Raw genomic sequence first — 16618 nt, forward strand, 5'->3', positions numbered from 1 at the left:
CAGCACTTTCGGTTTGTATTTCAGATTTCCAGCATCTGCAGTATTTTGCTTTTATTTAAGGTAAATTATTGACCTAGTTTGGAAATTGGCTGAGCTTCAGTGGCTGTAATGCAATTTGGGAAGTTGGGAAAGGCACTGTTCTTTTGTAAGTGGGACTCATCCAGTACAGATGGATGGAATACTTGAATGTGGAAATTCAACAATTTCATTTTTCTTTAATTGTGTTGAAACTATACACCGCAGTAAAAGTAATTTTTAAAATCAGAATGACTATTTTAAATTTCTTTAATGAAAAAGTTTCAAATGAGCATTAAAAATAACAATATTTTAACTGCATGAATTAGCTTTGAGTTCATCTTGAAGGTTTACAGCAGGTCCTCAATACAGTATACCCCCTTTATGTTGGCTTTGGGCACCAAATACTTCATTAATGATGAGCAATAAACTGAGTGGCTTATGTAAAATATATAAGTATATCACAAAGTCAGTAATAATATGCTGAGAGAAGTATTAACGATCTACTAAATTTACATAGTTCTGATCCTATTAACACCCTAATTCATTCAGTATATAGATTATTAGCTGTTCCAGAAAAGAAGCTTTCTTTGCTTAAAATTATACACAATAAAGCGGACAATGGAAACCAAGTTGTTTAGCAGCAAAGATAAACATCATAGGCGGCTGTGGTTTTGTTTGGCAGTTCGTACATACTCTGCAGAATGGCTTTAATTTTCAGTTGGAGTGGCATACATCATTACACGTGTATTTTAACACTTGGTAGCTGAAGTAGTTAGAAAATCTGCTTGCATCTACAAATATGCCATTTTCATTACTTTTAACATGTTTTACCACCATTTGAAAGCGTATCCACTGAGAACGAAAAAAAAGACAGTGGAAATGCACATCAGCAATTAAAATCTGAAAGAAAATGGCAGCTTAATATTTTGGGTCTGTGGTGCTCTGAAAAAGGATTAAAACAGAATCATTAACCAATCCTCCCTTTCATACGCTGACTGATCTGATGCACATTTCCTTTTTTTATTTCCATTTCTAGCATGTGACTGTATTTTCTAACCCTATATATGCCAAATGAAATCACAAAGCATAACATAGAGGATGCATGCAACAATAACATCTGAAATTCACAGTTATATTCAGAAAAATATATGACATTGTTGAAAAAAAATCACTGATTTTCTGAAAAAAAGGAACACCTTATCCCCAAACCTTTCTGATCTTCCTCAGCTAAATACCTACTCTAACAGAGAGAATGCACTTGTAACTTATTCCAGCACTCTCACCAATGCTAGTCTTGAGCCAGTCATTATGATAGAAGTATTTTGGTGGTTTCCTTATTTTCCCTCCTTCCTCTGCAGGATCTGTCAGTATCTCACCACAATGATACAATTGAAATCAGGAACTCCAGGTGTGGGATTAATCTGCATTCTACTGCTCTGCGGGGTCCCATGTGGGTGCTTCAATGAATGGCAGGGAGGCAAGCAGTTCCCATGTCACTGTCAATATGCACCCTCAGGAGCTGTTATGAAGTTAAACGAACATGAGGTTGGACAGATTTTGGATTTTCCCTTGCTCTATGGAAGAGTCTTTGAAACCATACCTGGAAAATTAGTGAGATAAAATTTAAAGCAAGAATCCACATCTTACCACTTCATAGCACAAATTGCACAAACACCAACACATTGCCACGCTAAGTCACCCTTTCTTTTATACTGTTTTGTCCTAGTACATTATGCTATTTTCATATCATAAATAGGTTTCAAGCAAATTAGCGAAAATTTTGAAAAAGGTTACTATTTTTGTGCCTTCAGCAGCCAAATGGTTAAACAAAACCCTAATAGCTCACGTACAATAAAGTATAAAATTTGTTCAATAGTGAGCATCTCTTTATCTGAGTGTGTATGTGTGCTAATCCATGATCGCCACCTCTCAGAAAAGGACAAATTATAATTAAAGAACTAACCATTCACCTTGCACATTTACCACTGAATTAGCAATTTAAAAGCTGAGTCTGAAATCGTATTTTTTGGAGAGATTAAACTGAAACCAGCCACTTCTATTCAGCAGTAACCTTTATTATTGATGAATAACACATCACGTTATTGAAAATCTGAGAATAATCTCTGACTTATTTGACTATACTGATTAGTTACCTGCTAAATACAGTAGCTGTACTTTCAGTACAAAGATAGGCTATGTGCCAGTTAAATGAGTAATATATATTGTCAGTACTAAAGGTACAAAGTTTAAAAATGTGAATGATTTCACTCATTTAAAAAAAGCTGTTGCATCCTACTGATGTATAAAAAAATTCCAAAATTTCTACAAATACAATGAAATACAGCAAGCCTACTGTAAAATAGAAGCACACATATCACAGATAAATGGAACAGCTTTACAATATGCACAGCAAGATGTGTGATAAATAAACACTGGAAAGGGGATATGAAAATATAAATTCCAACAGAAGAATCTAAGATCATCATCTGAAATTCTTAAACTGCAAGCAAAGAGACAACACGAATGCGAATGGTCGGACAGAGGGATGGTGAATGGTGATAGTAGACGGGGAGGGAACCATGCCGACAGTTGGAAGGCATTAGGCGTCAGACAGAGGCTTGTCAGGAACAGCTGCTGGTGAGTATTGATTGATAGTGTTTTCATTCTGTTTACCGAAGAGTTGCAGACAGTCCCAGGTTTAAGAAGGAGTGCAAGGCTGATGCATACTACACAAAACACACACACACACACACACAGACAGTCATTTGACAGATGGCTCAAGCAACATCTACCACAGTGTTGTCAATACTTAATGTTTTTGAACTTTTTAAATTCTTGGAATACACTGCAATTAAAATTTTTGAAATTAAGACAATTAGTACTGTTGATTTTTTAAAAATCTAAGTTGCGTTCATTAGATTGTATGATACAAAGAGAAATAAGACTGCCATGATACAACTGATCGATAAATATTCGGTCTTGAGTAAACCAATGAAAAAGATTCAAGACAAAATTTTTCGTTCAAAATATCATTAATTAAATTCAAGCAATTGCATGCTATTTTGTCAATGGACATGTCCAGCAGACATGCTATCAAAATCTGTGCTCTTTCAAGAGCAGTGCTGGATGAACACAGCAATAAAAAAAAACTCCCTACAAATTACATTATTTTGTTTTGCTCTTTATACAGAGCTTCTGAATCTATCTGACACTATTTTAAAGATTTAATCGCAATTAATACCAAGTTGTACATCATGTACACGTCAGATAAAGCCATGATTGGGGTTTACAGTACCAAAACATTCCTTTCTATCCAGATGATTTATAAATGCGCACTCAAAATACTCACTGGTCAGCTTCTTTACATTGTGCTTGCGCTAACAACATACAGAAATAATCAGAAGCAGAGTGCAAGAAACAACCTCCACCCATTATAGTCGACTAATTCTGACAGTGTATAGATTAGTTCACCAATGCAGACCAGCAGACTTATCAATCATCATTTTCAAAATTTCCACCGCTACGATACGCCAAATGATTATTACATACTGAAACATCATACAACTACAGTAAAATGGCAAAGGCAGTAGAAAATTGGACAGCACTATTTTCAGATATTAATTTAAAATGATTTCATATTTTAGTTGATTTGGGATGTTTTAGTTCTGTTCCAAAAGTGATTTGTTTTTGATATGTAGGAATTGGGTCATATAAAACATTATTTAAAATGAACATTCAATAAAGTTATTCTAATACTACAAAGTTTAGAATACAGTGTGTAAAGAATTTGGAAAAAGTTTCCATTTCAATGTTCTAAATGGCAGTCAGTGCAGATTTCATATTCGTCCTGGAATGTGCTCTTGATCAATCTCTTCAAGCAAGCTGATGAACTGATTGAAGCCTTCTCTTACGGCATCCATGTTCTCTACAGAGCAAGGCTGAAGGATCCATCGCTGCCCCCTTGCAAGTGGCTCCAGTTCAAAGTATTTCTTAATCTGGAAAAAGTACACATTTTAGGAAAAACTGTATGATGGTCTACAAGTCAAATTGTGAATGGATAATGACAGAGAAGTTTAGATGAGATTAAATGTGATAACCATACACAGGCATGGGGTCACTGTAGATTTCAGGATCACCCTTTGGTGGTTTATCACATTGTTCTTGCATCTGTCTATTATTTACAGTGTAAAAGCATTATACAGGACAAGTATTCAGGGCAAATCTAACACTAAACATTTTCAACATTTTGACTGGTCATTTAACTGCAAGGAATACAATTAATGTTATCAAATGCACATTTTCGTGTATTTTGTTTAACTGAGAAATCTTGGTGAAGCATCATGGCCTCACAGTTGTGTATTTTGTGCTGTGCTGATCACTTAGAAAAGTTAGTTTCCAGATTAGCACAAAGTTCCATGCAGTCATTTATCCTTTAGCTGTCTTACTGAACATAAATTAAGCTCAGTTACAATTGATGCAAAAAGCTCATCAAATTTGAAAGCATTTTCTTATTGAAACATCCAACTGTGTTCATTATCTAGAGTACACATTTAATTAAGAATGGCATTGACATTCTTAGTATAGAATTCTCAAGCAATTTTAATGCAAGAAAACTGATGTGTACCTGAAAACAAAGAAGAATGTTTAGAAGTACCAGAAATGTCTAGTCAGACTTTTGATTAGTTCACTGCTGAAGTCTATGTTTATTTTAAAAGTTTCATTAACTGTATGCTTTTTTGTACAGTGCAATGTTTCAATTAAAAGCCATCAACAGGATGTGAAAAAAACTAATTTTGTTTTTTAATCATTTATCTTGTATACATTTCACAAGGCCACATGCTTCATGAGGGCAACTTCGCCTCTTCCAATACTTCTAACTATACCTCTCTTCATCCAGCTACTTAAGAGTGTAAGAGTGACAGCAATGTATCGATGGCCATTTCCCCTTTTCTCACTTGGCATGGCTCCAGATAGCACGTCACATAGTGGTAACAATGTACTTTCACCATAGCAACAATATTTCACACTTATTTTAACTGAAATCAAACCAGAATTAAAAAATGCAATCTTCCTCCATATGGTGCTTCCTGTTGTAATCTCTTGGGTTTTAAAATTTCATATCTTAATAAATGCCTGACACTTCAAAATGGACTGCTTTAGGTCAACAAAAAATGCAAGTCACACAAATGGCCCGTATATATCTAAACATTAATGTTCTGATGCCTTATTTTCTAATACATGCTGATTGCAATTAAGACTATTCTTTAACTTCACACTTCATTAGTTAGTAGATTGTGATGCACGTGATACAAACACACTAACTTTACAAAGTGTTTTTTAAAATAAATCAAGTTACAGATTGAAAACAAGATGGATCATGTAGCCCAGAAATTATTGTTGGTTCCGCCAGGGCCACTCAGCTCCTGACCTCATTACAGCCTTGGTTCAAACATGGACAAAAGAGCTGAACTCAAGAGGTGAGGTGAGAGTGACTGCCCTTGACATCAAGGCAGCATTTGACCGAGTATGGCATTAAGGAGCCCTAGCAAAACTGGAGTCAATGGGAATCAGGGGGAAAACGCTCTGCTGTTTGGAGTCATACGTAGCGCAAAGGAAGATGGTTGTGGTTGTTGGAGGTCAATCATCTGATCTCCAGGACATCACTGCAGGAGTTCCTCAGGGTAGTGCCCTAGGCCCAACCATCTTCAGCTGCTTCATCAATGACCTTCCTTCTATCATAAGGTCAGAAGTGGGGATGTTCGCTGATGATTGCACAATGTTCAGCACCATTCACGACTCCTCAAATACTGAAATAAAAGCAAAATACTGCGGATGCTGGAAATCTGAAATAAAAACAAGAAATGCTGGAAATACTCAGCACTGGCAGCATCTGTGGAGAGAGAAGCAGAGTTAACGTTTTGGGTCAGTGATCCGAAACGTTAACTCTGCTTCTCTTTCCACAGATGCTGCCAGACCTGCTGAGTATTTCCAGTATTTCTTGTTTTTATTCCTCAAATACTGAAGCCGTCTGTGTAGAAATGTAGCAAGACCTGGACAATATCTAGGCTTGGGCTGATAAGTGGCAAGTAACATTTGTGCCATACGAGTGCCAGGCAATGACCATCTCCAACAAGAGAGAATCTAACCATCTCCCCTTGAGATTCAATGACATTACCATTGCTGAATCCCCCACCATCAACATCTTAGGGGCTACCATTGACCAGAAACTGAACTGGAGTAGCCATATTAGTACCATGGCTACAAGAGCAGGCCAGAGGTTAGGAATCCTGCGGCGAGTAACTCACCTCCCGACTCCCCAAAGCCTGTCCACCATCTATAAGGCACAAGTCAGGAGTGTGATGGAATACTCTCCACTTGCCTGGATGGGTGCAGCTCCAACAACACTCAAGAAGCTCGACACCATCCAGGACAAAGCAACCCACTTGATTGGCACACCATCTACAAACATTCACTCCCTCCACCACCGACGCACAGTGGCAGCAGTGTGTACCATCTACAAGATGTACTGCAGCAACGCACTAAGACTCCTTAGACAGCACCTTCCAAACCCGCGACCTCTACCACCTAGAAGGACAAGAGCAGCAGATGCACGGGAACATCACCACCTGCAAGTTCCCGTCCAAGACACACATCATCCTGACTTGGAATTATATCACTGTTCCTTCACAGTCGCTGGGTCAAAATCCTGGAACCCCCTTCCTAACAGCACTGTGGGTGTACCTACTTCACATGGACTGCAGCGGTTCAAGAAGGCAGCTCACCACCACCTTCTCAAGGGCAATTAGGGATGGGCAATAAATGCTGGCGTGGCCAGTGACGCCCACATCCCATGATGAATTAAAAAAAGTTAGAGGGTCATTGCTTCCTTGTCTTAGTGGAAGAGTCACCCCATTTAAAAAAAAGGGCTCATGTCAGTTTTAAAATAATGGACTAAAGCATGGGTTACAAATGTGTAAAGTATTTTCTTATTAGCATCACCAGCAGTTAAGTTCAATAGTTCAATTCCAATACATAATCAGAGAATGATACAGCAAAGGAGGCTGCCATTTGGCCCATCATGCCTCTTTCGTTTCTGTTAGAGCTCGCAATTAGTCACACCCTCCTGCGCTTTCCCTATAGCCCTGTAAGTTTTTTTCCCTTCAAGTATTTATCCAATTCTCTTTTGAATGTTATTTTAGAATCAACATCCAGCACCTTTTCAGGCAGTGTATTTCAGATGACAACAATTTGCTGTTTAAAAAAAATTCCTCACATCACCTCTGGTTCCTTTGCTAATCATCTTAAATATGTGTCCTCTGGTTACCCACCCTCCCTCCACTGGAAAAAAATGTCCTATTTACTTTATCAAAGTCCTTCAAGATTTTGAACACCTCTGTCAAATCTCTTTTTAACCATCTCTGCTCTAAGGAGAACAACCCCAGCTTCTCATCATATAACTGACGTCCGTCATCATAATAATCTGAGATAACAATTAGATATTTGAAATTCAATAGTATTTAAATATTCTCGATATGAGAAACAATAAAATATCTTGTTTACAGACAAACAGAAACTAATGTGGTTACTGCAACAAACTATTGCAACACGTGTTTCGTGTTATCTGCATATTTTGTTTCTAATTGAAAAATCAGAAAGGTCAATTCACCATCTGGGAAGTATACATGGAAAATAAACAGCTGGCAATGGGTTACAAATCTGTAACATACTTGAGGGATTTGGATGACGTCAAACAGTTTACATAGTAATCTGAACCCGAGAGTGTAGTATAGCTTTGATATACTCCTAATCATCAGTTAAAATATATTCAACTTAGCTTTTACTTGTTCAGACCATTCCTGTTGGGAGGTTTTTCACTGAAGTTTGAATTTACTGTTAGCATTGTTAATTGGCACCGCGAAAGTTGGTAAGCTTTCCTGTGTAACTATCATGTGATAGGAATGGGAACATTTTACAGTTTGACTACACCAAGGTTATAATAAAGTCAGCTGACAGAAACTGTGGACATTTACTGGAGAAAGAATATACTTGCTCTACAAATGCCAATCTGCTGGCTTATTTAGTACTTGCCAAATCAGAATGTTTTCCTATTTCTTACAGTCAGCAAAAGGCGGTACCAGAGATTATTTTTTTTTCCCCAAATTGCTTTGTAATGCTTTCTGTCAGAATCTTCTTGTTGGTGAGAAACTGCTAGACTGCCTTTCCTTACTGGATTACCCTTCAAAATGCTTTGTCAACTTGTTCCTGTCCACTTCAATAAATGTGATTGAAATTTTGAAATGGCTGAAATTTTATGGAAACACCTCCCATATGAGAAAAAAACCCTGCAGCTAATCCATAGCTTTTATTACATAGCACACACATGATATGATGTGACATAATGACAACAGTGTGTGCTAAATCATTTCATCAATGCAATGATCGGTTACCTTTGAATTTGGAGAAAGCACGCCGTAAAATTGCAAACAACTGAGCAGTTCCCTTTGGATGATCCCACCAGAGCCAGAACCATCTGCAATCACCTGCCCTGGACTTATTCGAAGCATATAATCACACTCGAGTATCAGAAGGCCCGACTCTTTAGTTAGCCCACGCTAAATTCAATTCACATCTGTAGCACAGACAAATTGAAGAGCCAAGATACTCCACAGAGATCCAGCCAAAGAGGTGGTTTATGAGTTCCAATATAATAGTTGAAGCTAACACAATGCCTCAAATCCAAAGCACATCATGACATAATGGACATCATGGTATGTATGAATTCCAATTGCATCAATCTACTTAGTGACAAAATGCTGAGTGGTAAACTCATTCTGGTCAACAGTTTTAGCATTCATTTCACAGATTGCTACATATTTTACTTGGTTTCCTTTGAAACTTCATGCACAAGTGTGCATGCACAGTGGCATCAGAGTACCAGGGGAAACTGGAAGGAACAATTTGATGTGCAATTCGGCTAATATGAATAAAGCAATATTATATGATATACCTCACTCAAGCTGACCAGGGAAGTACAAAGGTACAATGTACAATATACTGTGGTTAGTAGTCCTCAGTTTCACTACAAGCTGCATGCACCCACATTATTCTAAATACACTTCCCAATTATTTTGGCTTCTGTGATTGTTACCCAGGCATGATGGTAATGTTGCAGAACCTATTAATTGGTGCATGAGTTAAATGATCATTTTTTGCTGTATATTTATTCATACTTTTCAGTGAAGACTGCTCTTTTGAGACTGAATCATTTTGTAAGATCAGGTAATATGAATGGAATGTTTGAGGTGGCATTGCAGTTTCTTTATTATAATTGAAAACAATTAAAGTGCCACCTAGCGAGTTGGTTGAGAACAACTAACTCAACACAGGCCAGAGATTGGACGTGGAACTCTCCTGGTATGGCTCTGCTGCTTGATGCCTTAACTAGATAAGCCATGAGGGAGGTGCCACCAGCTAAAACTTTCAATGTGAACAAATAACCAACTCTTACAAACAAATAATTTAAACACAAAGGTCTCAGGCAGTCCAACTGACCATTTGGGAGCTTTTTAAAATTTACTTTGCATTTGCAGTTATACTCTTTGTGGTGATCTCACATTGTTTGACAGAATTTGACCTGGTGACTATTTCCAAGTTATACTACACCATCTGGGTTGAAGCAAAGCAGAAACTCTTCTAAACAATCTTGCTCAGTTCTTTTGCAAGAGATTCATTTTTCACTTTGATCTCCTATTTCATTCCTATCATTTTCCATGCAAGAGTGCAAGAATGCAAGAAAACTTAGACCAATTCACCTTCAAGATTGAATTAACAGAAAGGGTTGATGCCAGCACTCCCGCTATGTGACCGATTCAGAAATTGGTTCACAGTTCTGGAGCATTGCAGCAATATCTTGCTGGGTACTTCTGGGAAACCAAAGTTACAATGACCCAAGGGATTCCCACTTCTGGTACAAAACCTTCTGTGTTTCACTTTACAATCTTTGTAATGCCCTCAGGCTGAAGCGTAAAATGTTTCATATAAGTTCTACCTCATACAATTCTAAATAAATTATGTTCATTTAAAAGATCAATGACCTTTCACCAACAGTCGAGGCCTATTTTCATTCCATGTTTTATACAGAAGAAAACAAATGCTCCCAAACTTCAAAACTCTTCAAGATTTCCATCATTAGAACTTTCACTTCCAATTCTTTCCCATGCATCACAGTTCTTACCCAATTCTGTTGATTAGCTGTCATGCACTTTTGTATCCAGCATACTCATGTTGAACAACTTTTGGCTCGTCACCAGCCGCAGCTACAATAAACAAACGCCAACTCGCCTTCAAATTTTATTATCTAAGCTTTTCACTATTTCTGATTTTTTCCCCCAAAGCTGTCAACATAAATACTACACTTAGTATAATATATACCATAGAAGTACAATAGTTGAGAGAACTGTTTGTGGTCAAATACAACAATGCACAGTAAATGTATTTTTAGCAAGGCATGTAAAATGTAACAATTGCAAATTATTAACTCCAGTAAAACTAACTGTAAATCAACTGGATGATCTCAATCTACCAACTTTTCATTTAGCCAGTTCATATCCATAATCTGTTTCATAATTATCTTTTTAGATGCTGAATCTGTACTCTTATGAATACTGGAGAAAAAGAAAATCTGTCTTTATGTTAGGCCAAAAGGAAGCCATTCTGTGGTGACATCATCTATTTCTACACTGCAATTCCCACCTCATCCAATCACCTTATCTGGTGTATCTAAGCCAATCCTTTTACATTCACATGAAGAACAATATTAAATTTGCAGTGATAAATCTATACAAGAAAACATAGTTCTTGACATTAAATGCATCAAAATAATTTGTCATTAGTAAATATTTACTCATGGAGGAACAAAAGCACTCAGAAAATTACATTTAATATAATGACTTGAAGATATCAGGAGCTGGTCAGGTGGGCAGATAAGTACAAATAGAATTTAATACAGCGAAGTGGGGAGGGCAAACAAGGCAGGGGAATACACAATAAATGATAATGTACAGAGGAGTGTAGAGGAATAGAGGGACCTTGGGAGTGCATGTCCACAGATCCCTGTTGGCAGCAGGACAGGTCGATAAGGTGGTTAAGAAAGCATACAGGATACTTTCCTTTATTAGCCAAGGCACAGAATATGAAGGCTGGGAGATTATTCTGGAACTGTGTTACACACTCATTAGGCCAGCTGGAGAAAGGCATAAAGTTCTTGTCACCGCATTATAGGAAAGATGTGATCGCACTTGATGAATGTGCAGAGGAGATTTATGAGAATGTTGCCAAGAATGGAAAATTTTAGCTGTGAGGAACAATTGGATAGGCTGGGGTTCTTTGCTTTAGAACAGAGGAGGCTGAGGGGAGATTTAATTGAGGTGCATAAAATTATGAGGGGCCCAGATACAGTGAATAGGAAGGACTTATTTCCCTTAGCAGAGAGGTCAAGAACTAGGGGACATCGATTTAAAGTAATTGGTAGACGGATTGGAGGGGAGTTGAGAAAGTTTTTCACCCAGAGAGATGTTGGATAGCTGGAATTCACTGTCTAAAAGGTTGCTAAAGGCAGAAATCATCATCACATTTAGAAAGCACTTGGATATAAACTTGAACAAGCTACAGACTAAGAGCTGGAAAGTGCGATCAGGGTGGATTGCTATTTCTTGGCTGACAGAAACCGGTGAGCTGAATAGGCTTCTTTTGGTGCCATAAATTTCCACAATTCTATCAGTTATTTTGAAAAGTCCAATGGGTTTGCCATTGAAACAATTGAGTCCAATTTGAACAGTTTAAAGTGAAAGTATGAGAGTGACGATTGACAGTATAGATTTGGTATGCTGTAATAAAGGTAAGTGTGCTGCATACTGAGCCTCATGTATGTATGTATGTTATGAATCTGTCTAGCTTGTGGTTTGTAAAACAGATCGACTGTAGAGTGTATGTAACTGCACTGAAGTGTGAATTACTTTTAAAAGCCTCATGCAATTTAAGGACAGCTCCAGGATAAAGCTCTACAAATGTCTTATCCTTGAATATTCATCTTATTTCTTATTTATTTTATATAGTTAAACTCCCTGCACTTCTTCCCTATGTCTTCCCAGATGATCGCAATTCAGAGTATAGCTTGCTAAACCACTCCTAAGGCCTACAGCAATACCATAGGTTGGCTGGCCTCCAATTCAAGCCACCATCTTGCCACATTTCCAAGGCTTGTTGTGGAAACGTTACATACTTTTCCTGCCCTCAGTTCCAAGCACTACCTTCCTCTTCCCCCAGCTGTTCAATGTTTTCCATCAACAGTGGAATGGACTGGGAGCAAACAGTAGACAAAAACATATCATGTTCCTCTATCTCAGCCTCGCAAACATAGCAAAGATGGTAGCCCTAATTTGGAGGTTACTTACCTTGAGATGAGCTTTCCAAATTTATATTTTTTAAAAGGAAGTTGCTTAAAAAAAGATATTGCAGCGTATTATCCTGGAATGTTCCTTTAATTCTAATAGACATCATAACAATGATTAGTGAAATAGTATTTGATCTAAAATAGGGCACAAAAAATACTTGATTCCAGTATAAACTTTTGTTTCATATAGCTTAAGTGTACCTATGATCAAGGAGCTATTGGTTGTTCTTTTAAACGTCAAGATTGAATTCACAATTTTGAATATGCACAGACAGAGCAAAAGAAAAGGAAATAGGAACTGTCAGCTTACGTAAAGAAGATAGACCAGACTTTTGTCTATTGTTTTTTGCCGCAAGGAACAGTCCATTTTAATGTGGTTGTCTGTTAAAAAATGCATTTGACCAAAAGAACTATTGTAAATACTGAATTCTTCCTCAGGGCAAGCATTAGGTTAGTACACATAACAGACCAGACTACAAGGCCATTATTCAATAAGTCCATTAGAAATCAGATTTTCCTTTTATTTAATCAAATTGAACTGTAAGGGGAGTGTAAGTTAGAAAATTTGTATTCCTTAGATATCAAGAACTTTAGAGCCAGACTTTCATGTCTGCAACAATTGAACCATATCAAATCAAGATGACTGCAGCCATTAAGCTGAGTATTGCTCAATGCTAAAGGGCAGACCCTTCTGGCGTGAAGTATCTAAACTTTTAACCAGCAGTTTTTTTTTATTATTATTTAGAATCTTATTAAGTAGCATCGAATACATGAGATTTATATCCATATAAACCATCTACTTTCTGACTTTTTTTTATAGAGTAATTTAAGATTTTTTTTACATTTGGCATTTGATTAGCAGTTAGCATTTTGCACTCCAATTACACTTTTGTTACAATACTGTGGATGAATTTAAAATCGCTCAAATACACATCACTATGGTACAGCACTGGAGTATTCAGGATAACAGAAAATAGCTCACTATACAGTAGTTAGGCTTAAGCCCTGCCAATGATAATTTTCTATAAAAATGTACTTGTTTAGAGAAAAAAAAATGTGGTTCTAATGTGAGGAAAATTAAAAATAATTCTGAATTTATGCTGGAATCCAAGTCCATTATTATTTAAAATTCTACAGACATCCTGTGCTATCACAGTAATAGCAAGACACATCTAGCAGTAATAAACCACTGCTGATATATTGATTACTCAATATCTAGGCAGAGCTTGGTGTTTTATGGCCTTTGGTTATGTCTATAGTAAGACATTACCTCACCAGGCTGTTGTAAACTGCTTTCACACAAACAGCTCATGAAAAATTAATTTCGTTAATGTAGAATTTGCAAACAGAATGAAAAATATGAGTTTTAAATGTGGCACATTAATCCATCTGCCAATGCAAACTCAAAATCCATTAAACAATAGAAGAAAGCATGCCTTTAGCTAATTTGGTCAAATATCTGACTAGACTATACCATTTCAGCAAGCATATTTTCCAAAAAGCAGTGCTAAACAAATGGCAGTCTAGAAGTATAGCTGAATATACAATATATAGGGAGTATAAGTCACCATACTAAAACATCCGAGACAACCAATTATGATGTCTGAAAATGCCTTGTAAAGCCAGCAGTTACTTATAAGATGGTCCAGCAGACACAATGTTAAACGTCATAAATAAAATGCTTTCAGAAAAGAATGTTTCTTGTAAAATGATTTCATCAATACTTTAGCTGTCTAATTACAAACAATATAACCACACTGCAAGAGCCTGGCAATGCACCCATTTGTTCATTTATGAGCTGAAACACTCCCAGCTGAAAAAATATAATCTTTTTTAAAAAAAAGTGTGATCATAACAGGTTCAACCAATTCAATTCACTCCATGTGATATCAAAGTGATGGAAGGTGTCGTCGACAGTGCTATCAAACGGCACTTACACAGCAATAACCTGCTCACCGACGCCAAGTCTGGGTTCCGCCAGGGCCACTCGACTCCCAACTTCATTCCAGTCTTGGTCCAAACATGGTCAAAAGAGCTGACTTCAAGAGATGAGAGCGATTGTCCATGACATCAAGGCTGCATTTACCCAAGTGCGGCATCCAGGAGCCTTAGCAAAATTGAATTTTATGGGAATCGGGGGAAACTCTCAGCTGGTTGGAGTCATGCTTAGCACAAAGGAAGATGGCTGTGGTCGTTGAAGGTCAATCATCTCAGTCCCAGGGCATCACGACAGGAGTTCCTCAGGGTAGTGCCCTAGGCCCAACCATTTTCAGCTGCTTCATCAATGACCTTCTGTCCATCATAAGGTCAGAAGTGGGGACATTCGCTGATAACTGCACAGTGTTCAGTACCATTTGCAACTCCTCAGATCCTCAAGCAGTCCGTGTCCAGATGCAGCAAGACCTCGACAACATTCAGGCTCGGGCTGATAAGTGGCAAGTAACATTCGCGCCACACAAGTAGCGAGCAATAACCATCACCAACAAGAAAGAATCTAACCATCTCCACTTGACATTCAACAGCATTACCATTGCTGAATGCCCCACCATCAATATCCTGGGGTTTAACATTGACCAGAAACTTAACTGGACCAGCCATATAAATACTGTGGATACAAGAGCAGGTCAGAAGCTGGGAATTCTGCGGCAAGTGCGATGGAATACTCTCCACTTTCCTGGATGGGTGCAGCTCCAACAACACTCAAAAAGCTCAACACCATCCAGGACAAAGCTGCCCGCTTGATTGACACCCCATCCACCACCTTCAACATTCATTCCCTTCACCACGGTTGCAGAGTAGTAGCAGTGTGTACCATCTACACGGTGCAGTGAAGCAACTCACCAAGGCTCCTTCGACAGCGCCTTCCAAACCCACGACCTCTACCACCTAAAAGGTCAAGGGCAGCTGATTCGTGGGAATACCACCACCTGCAAGTTCCCCTCCAAGCCACACACCATCCTGACTTGGAATTATATCGCATTCTTTTACTGTCGTTAGGTCAAAATCCTGGAACTCTCTTCCTAACAGCACTGTTGGTGTACCTACACCTCAAGGACTGCAGCGGTTCAAGAAGGCAGCTCACTACCACCTTCTCAAGGGAAATTCGGGATGGCCAATAAATGCTAGCCTAGCCAACATCCCACAAATGAATTTAAAAAAACGCTGGTGACTCAGAACTCTGGTTGGCATGTTATTCCTCTGTGCTCATAGCCTCTGTCCATTCATCTTTGAACGTGTCTGCGATGCCACAGGGTAGTCACATGTAGTGCTGTCATACAGCTCTCTGAGTTGACTTCGGTTTTGTCTGTGAATCGTACCACTGGGTGCCTGGACCTCTGATGATCTGGGCTGGTCGCATATCCTTGCAACCTCTGCAGGATACCAAGTACCCAACATGTGATTGAGGATTCTGACCTTCTGTCCTACTCGCAATCGAGCTAATTCTGGACCTGCTTGCCTGCCATATGATGCCTTCATCTTCCCTTGCTTAGAAAAATAATGACTGGCAACATCACCTATTACTGGCAATTCCTCTGGCCTCCGGGAACTTGCTGCAATGAATTGAAGCCCGAGAAGAGACTCCCGGTCACATCGCCTCTTCGTATCAAGACTCCTAGCCTTTGTGTCATCCTTTACATGGACCAACCTGATATACTCTACCTAGATATTTCCTAATATCTTTGGTATATTAATGTATTGTGACAATTTTAATCTTAGCTTAATGTGTTAATCTTAGCATACTGTAAGTCCTGTGTCAGCTGGGTCCATTTGTGTCTGCAATATAAAACATTTGTGGTAGCCATTCTGAGCTTCCATAGCTGCACTGTAAGATTATCACTCCATTGCACTTGAATGGAGAACCACTGTAGGCAGTCAGCCTAGCTGTGGGGTTCATTCCATAAATTCCCATTTCTTGAAGTACATGTCCTTCAGTATATGGATGGCTAGAATATTTGCACTAACTCTGGTGTCGATTTTTACTCTGAGCTTATGCCTGCCACTCTGCTGTGAACATATAATCTCGGTCAGGGTGAATGCCTCAGATTCCCTAATAGTATTGACATATTGATCCAAACTGACTATGTGAAATGCTTACTCGCTGCTCGCACGATTGCATTCTCTGACCGTGTCCTCCTAACAATCTGTCTT

General features: G+C 38.3%; 1 protein-coding gene across 9 annotated transcripts in view; it reads right to left on the minus strand.

The window, feature by feature from the left end:
- Positions 1–274: 274 nt before the first annotated feature.
- LOC137370942 (ADP-ribosylation factor-like protein 15) overlaps positions 275–16618 on the minus strand; it is a 368243-nt gene continuing 351899 nt past the window's right edge. For all 9 annotated transcript variants that reach the window (XM_068032842.1, XM_068032835.1, XM_068032859.1 and 6 more), the window contains one exon: positions 275–4013. In XM_068032842.1, the coding sequence (XP_067888943.1) occupies positions 3855–4013 (159 nt within the window). In that variant the 3' untranslated portion in view covers positions 275–3854. The remainder of the gene's footprint in view (positions 4014–16618) is intronic.

Source organism: Heterodontus francisci, chromosome 1 (genome assembly GCF_036365525.1).
Source record: "Heterodontus francisci isolate sHetFra1 chromosome 1, sHetFra1.hap1, whole genome shotgun sequence".
Lineage (NCBI taxonomy): Eukaryota > Metazoa > Chordata > Chondrichthyes > Heterodontiformes > Heterodontidae > Heterodontus > Heterodontus francisci.